Genomic DNA, 6,000 nt, shown 5'->3' on the forward strand with positions numbered 1-6,000 from the left:
TGTTACCAAACTGTGTTTCACAACCTGTGTGTCTCCAGCTGTTGCAAAACTACAACTCCCAGCATGCACTGATAGACCGTACATGCTGGGAGTTGTAGTTTTGCAACAGCTGTATGTTTCTCCCCCCCCCTCCCCAATGTGAACATACAGGGTACACTCTCATGGGCGGAGGATAACAGTAAGTATCCGGATGCAAGTTTGAGCTGCGGCAAATTTTCTGCCGCTGCTCAAACTGCCAGCGAGAAACTACTGTGAACCCCCGCCCGTGTGACTGTACCCTAAAAACACTTCACTACACTAACACAAAATAAAATAAAAAGTAAAAAACACTACATATACACATACCCCTACACAGCCCCCCTCCCCTCCCCAATAAAAATGAAAAACGTCTGGTACGCCACTGTTTCCAGAACGGAGCCTCCAGCTGTTGCAAAACAACTACTCCCAGTATTGCCAGATAGCCACTGACTGTCTAGGCATGCTGGGAGTTTTACAACAGCTGGAGGCACCCTGTTTGGGAATCACTGGCGTAGAATACCCCTATGTCCACCCCTATGCAAGTCCATAATTTAGGCCTCAAATGCGCATGGCGCTCTCACTTTGGAGCCCTGTCGTATTTCAAGGCAACAGTTTAGGGTCACATATGGGGTATCGCCGTACTCGGGAGAAATTGTGTTACAAATTTTGGGGGGTATTTTCTGCTATTACCCTTTTTAAAAATGTAAAATTTTTGGGAAAACAAGCATTTTAGGTTAAAAAAAAAAAATTTTTTTTTTACATATACAAAAGTCATGAAACACCTGTGGGGTATAAAGGTTCACTTAACCCCTTGTTACGTTCCCCGAGGGGTCTAGTTTCCAAAATGGTATGCCATGTGTTTTTTTTTTTGCTGTCCTGGCACCATAGGGGCTTCCTAAATGCGGTATGCCCCCAGAGAAAAATTTGCTTTCAAAAAGCCAAATGTGACTCCTTCTTTTCTGAGACCTGTAGTGCGCCAGCAGAGCACTTTTCACCCCCATATGGGGTGTTTTCTGAATCGGGAGAAATTGGGTTTCAAATTTTGGGGGGTATTTTCTGCTATTACCCTTTTTAAAAATGTAAAATTTTTGGGAAACCAAGCATTTTAGGTAAAAAAAAAAATTTTTTTTTTTACATATGCAAAAGTCGTGAATCACCTGTGGGGTATTAAGGTTTACTTTACCCCTTGTTACGTTCCGAGGGGTCTAGTTTCCAAAATGGTATGCCATGTGGGTTTTTTTTTTGCTGTCCTGGCACCATAGGGTCTTCCTAAGGGTGACATGCCCCCAAAAACCATTTGTCGCTCCTTCCCTTCTGAGCCCTCTACTGCGCCCGCCGAACAATTTACATAGACATATGAGGTATGTGCTTACTCGAGAGAAATTGGGTTTCAAATACAAGTAAAAATGTTCTCCTTTTTACCCCTTGCAAAAATTCAAAAATTGGGTCTACAAGAACATGCGAGTGTAAAAAATTAAGATTTTGAATTTTCTCCTTCAATTTGCTGCTATTCCTGTGAAACACCTAAAGGGTTAATACACTTACTGAATGTCATTTTGAATACTTTGGGGGGTGTAGTTTTTTAGAATGGGGTCTTTTATGGGGTATTTCTAATATGAAGACTCTTCAAATCCACTTCAAAACTGAACTGGTCCCTGAAAAATAGTGAGTTTGAAAATTTTGTGAAAAAATTCAAAATTGCTGCTGAACTTTGAAGCCCTCTGGTGTCTTCCAAAAGTAAAAACTCATAAATTTTATGATGCAAACATATTGTATATGTGAACCCCAAAAAAATTTATGTTGAATATCCATTTTCCTTACAAGCAGAGAGCTTCAAAGTTAGAAAAATGCTAAATTTTCATTTTTCTTATCAAATTTGGGGATTTTTCCCCAAGAAAGGATGCAAGTTACCATAAAATTTTACCACTAAGTTAAAGTAGAATATGTCACGAAAAAAACAATCTCGGAATCAGAATGATAACTAAAAGCATTCCAGAGTTATTAATGTTTAAAGTGACAGTAGTCAGATGTTCAAAAAATGCTCTGGTCCTTAAGGTGAAAAAGGGCTCGGTCCTTAAGGGGTTAATGTACACTGAAATCTGCAGCAGAAAATCCTGCGCATCAAATCTGCGTATGTGTGAACGTACCCTAAAGCAGAATTTACCAACCTGTGGCCATCCAGCTGTTGCAAAACTATAACTCCCATCATGCCACGACAGTCGAAGGCTGTCATGGCATGATGGGAGATGTAGTTTCGCAACAGCTGGAGAGGCACAGGTAGGGGCACACTTCCCTAAAGGAATACTCTGTGCACAAATCCTGCTGTTATGTCTATTGCGACAACTAAGAGTGGCGATTAACTGTTATGCCTCTTGTGGCGACTGTTGTGAAACCTCAACTCCCATCATGCCATGACAGCCAAAGGCTGTCGTGGCATGATGGGATTTGTAGTTTCGCAACAGCAGGAGAGGCAAAGGTAGGGGTACACTTCCCTAAAGGAATACTCTGTGCAAAAATCACGCTGTTATGTCTAGTGCAAAAACTAAGATAAGCGTTATGTCTATTGTGGCGACTGTTGGGAAACTACAATTCCCATCATCATAGGAGTTGTCGTTTCGCAACAGCTGGAGAGGCACAGATAGGGGCAAACTTCCCTAAAGGAATACTCTGTGCAAAAATCACGCTGTTATGTCTAGTGAAACAACTAAGTGTTATGCCTATTGTGGAGACTGTTGTGAAACTACAATTCCCATCATGCCACGGCAGCCGTGACATGATGGGATTTGTAGTTTCGCAACAGCAGGAGAGGCAAAGGTAGGGGCACACTTCCCTAAAGGAATACTCTGCAAAAATCATGCTGTTATGTCTATTGCGACAACTAAGAGTGGAGATTGAGCGTTATGTCTATTGCGGCGCCTGTTGTGAAACGACAACTCCCATAAAGATGAGAGTTGTGATTTTGCAACAGCAGGAGAGGCACAGGTAGGGGCACACTTCCCTAAAGGAATATTCTGTGCAAAAATCATGCACTTATGTTTATTGCAGCGACTGAGTGTTATGTCTACTGCGGCGACTGTTGCGAAAATACAACTCCTATCATGCTACGACAGCTGTCATGGCATGCTGGGAGTTGTAGTTTTTGCAACAACTGGGGAGGGAGGCACAGGTAGGTGTACACTTCCCTAAAGAAATACTTTGTGCAAAAACCATGCTGTTATGTCTATTGCGGCCACTAAGTGGGCGGAGCATGACACCAGAAACCTCTAGAGTGGGCGGAGCATGACACCAGAAACCTCTAGAGTGGGCGGAGCATGACACCAGAAACCTCTAGAGTGGGTGGAGCATGACACCAGAAACCTCTACAAATCCCTGTCCAGCCCCAGGCCCCTCTCCCTGCATGACCCAGGGGTAGGTACATTTAGGGCGCCACCTAGGCAAAATATTTTACAACATTCCTTTCAGAAAAGCAAATTAAACACTGGTTGGGACTCGAAACTGCGCAATTTATGAATAAATAGTATGTAAAATGTTAACAGAGCGGCAGAAGTTGATGCTGAACCCCCAAAAATCTTTGCTATCTATCTTACATGAGGGCACATGAAATGTACAGAAAATGGCGCAAGTGACCCATGACAAATACGAAAGGTAACAAAATACAGCGCCACATACTACAACCGTAAGCTGGCGAATGTATACGACACCCACCACAATGGGAATAGCAGCAATTTACACATAGACAGAAAGATATTGGTATACAGGTATACATAGATTGCCCATAGACAGGATATGCCATCTCATGCCACACAGGGCACACAGTCCCCTCAACAACAACATTACATTCAAAGTTCCCCCGGAACAACAATGGCTGCATGCTCCCCGCATAGAGATGACAGGAGGGGGAGGAGGGCGCCGCACAGCGGACTCTGCCTGCACACAACACGGCCCTCCACAGACACCCCGCCGCCCTGTCACACGTCTAGTGCCCAATAACAACCCCCACGACCCCCTCCATCTACCCCGGTGCCCCGGACTCCTCTCTTACCGGCCATCTTGAGGGCTGAGCCGGGAGGACGGAAGCGCGACCCCGAGACTGATCATTCCCGCAGTCAGGGAGAGAGCGAGCGAGACGTCATGTGACCGCGCACAGGGAGACAGCGACGTGCGCGCCCCCGACCGCTGCTCTATGCGGCGTGCGATCTGCTACTCTCCTGCTGTTGGGAAAGCTGCAGTGCATGCTGGGTGATGTAGTTCCACAACAGCTGGAAAGCGGCACTTAGCTTGCACTTTTAAAGTAATGGATACCAAAAAATTCATACTGCAGTGCCCATCAGCACAGTATCTCCCATAAGTGACTCCACCCCTCACATTACATATACAGTATATCCCATAAGTGAGTCCATCCCTCACATTATATATACAGTATATCCCATAAGTGACTCCACCCCTCACATTATATACAGTATATCCCATAAGTGAGTCCACCCCTCACATTATATATACAGTATCTCCCATAAGTGAGTCCACCCCTCACATTATATACAGTATATCCCATAAGTGATTCCACCCCTCACATTATATACAGTATATCCCATAAGTGAGTCCACCCCTCACATTATATATACAGTATATCCCATAAGTGACTCCACCCCTCACATTATATATACAGTATATCCCATAAGTGAGTCCACCCCTCACATTATATACAGTATATCCCATAAGTGATTCCACCCCTCACATTATATACAGTATATCCCATAAGTGACTCCACCCCTCACATTATATACAGTATCTCCCATAAGTGACTCCACCCCTCACATTATATACAGTATCTCCCATAAGTGAGTCCACCCCTCACATTATATACAGTATCTCCCATAAGTGAGTCCACCCCTCACATTATATACAGTATATCCCATAAGTGACTCCACCCCTCACATTATATATACAGTATCTCCCATAAGTGACTCCACCCATCACATTATATATACAGTATCTCCCATAAGTGAGTCCACCCCTCACATTATATACAGTATATCCCATAAGTGAGTCCACCCCTCACATTATATATACAGTATCTCCCATAAGTGAGTCCACCCCTCACATTATATATACAGTATATCCCATAAGTGAGTCCACCCCTCACATTATATACAGTATATCCCATAAGTGACTCCACCCCTCACATTATATACAGTATCTCCCATAAGTGACTCCACCCCTCACATTATATACACAGTATTTCCCATAAGTGAGTCCACCCCTCACATTATATACAGTATCTCCCATAAGTGACTCCACCCCTCACATTATATATACAGTATCTCCCATAAGTGAGTCCACCCCTCACATTATATATACAGTATATCCCATAAGTGAGTCCACCCCTCACATTATATACAGTATCTCCCATAAGTGACTCCACCCCTCACATTATATACACAGTATTTCCCATAAGTGAGTCCACCCCTCACATTATATACAGTATCTCCCATAAGTGAGTCCACCCCTCACATTATATATACAGTATATCCCATAAGTGAGTCCACCCCTCACATTATATACAGTATCTCCCATAAGTGACTCCACCCCTCACATTATATACAGTATCTCCCATAAGTGAGTCCACCCCTCACATTATATATACAGTATCTCCCATAAGTGAGTCCACCCCTCATATTATATACAGTATATCCCATAAGTGACTCCACCCCTCATATTATATACAGTATCTCCCATAAGTGAGTCCACCCCTCATATTATATACAGTATATCCCATAAGTGACTCCACCCCTCATATTATATACAGTATCTCCCATAAGTGAGTCCACCCCTCACATTATATATACAGTATCTCCCATAAGTGAGTCCACCCCTCACATTATATACAGTATATCCCATAAGTGAGTCCACCCCTCACATTATATACAGTATCTCCCATAAGTGTGTCCACCCCTCACATTATATATACAGTATCTCCCATAA

General features: G+C 43.4%; 1 protein-coding gene across 2 annotated transcripts in view; it reads right to left on the reverse strand.

Annotated features, from left to right (window-relative positions):
- Window positions 1-4,172, reverse strand: part of LOC130296255 (serine/threonine-protein phosphatase 4 regulatory subunit 1-like) — an 89,487-nt gene extending 85,315 nt beyond the window's left edge. For both annotated transcript variants that reach the window (XM_056547634.1, XM_056547633.1), the window contains exon 1: window positions 4,061-4,172. In XM_056547634.1, coding sequence (XP_056403609.1) covers window positions 4,061-4,067 — 7 coding nt within the window. In that variant the 5' untranslated portion in view covers window positions 4,068-4,172. The remainder of the gene's footprint in view (window positions 1-4,060) is intronic.
- Window positions 4,173-6,000: the final 1,828 nt, after the last annotated feature.

This window comes from Hyla sarda, chromosome 12 (assembly GCF_029499605.1).
Source record: "Hyla sarda isolate aHylSar1 chromosome 12, aHylSar1.hap1, whole genome shotgun sequence".
NCBI lineage: Eukaryota > Metazoa > Chordata > Amphibia > Anura > Hylidae > Hyla > Hyla sarda.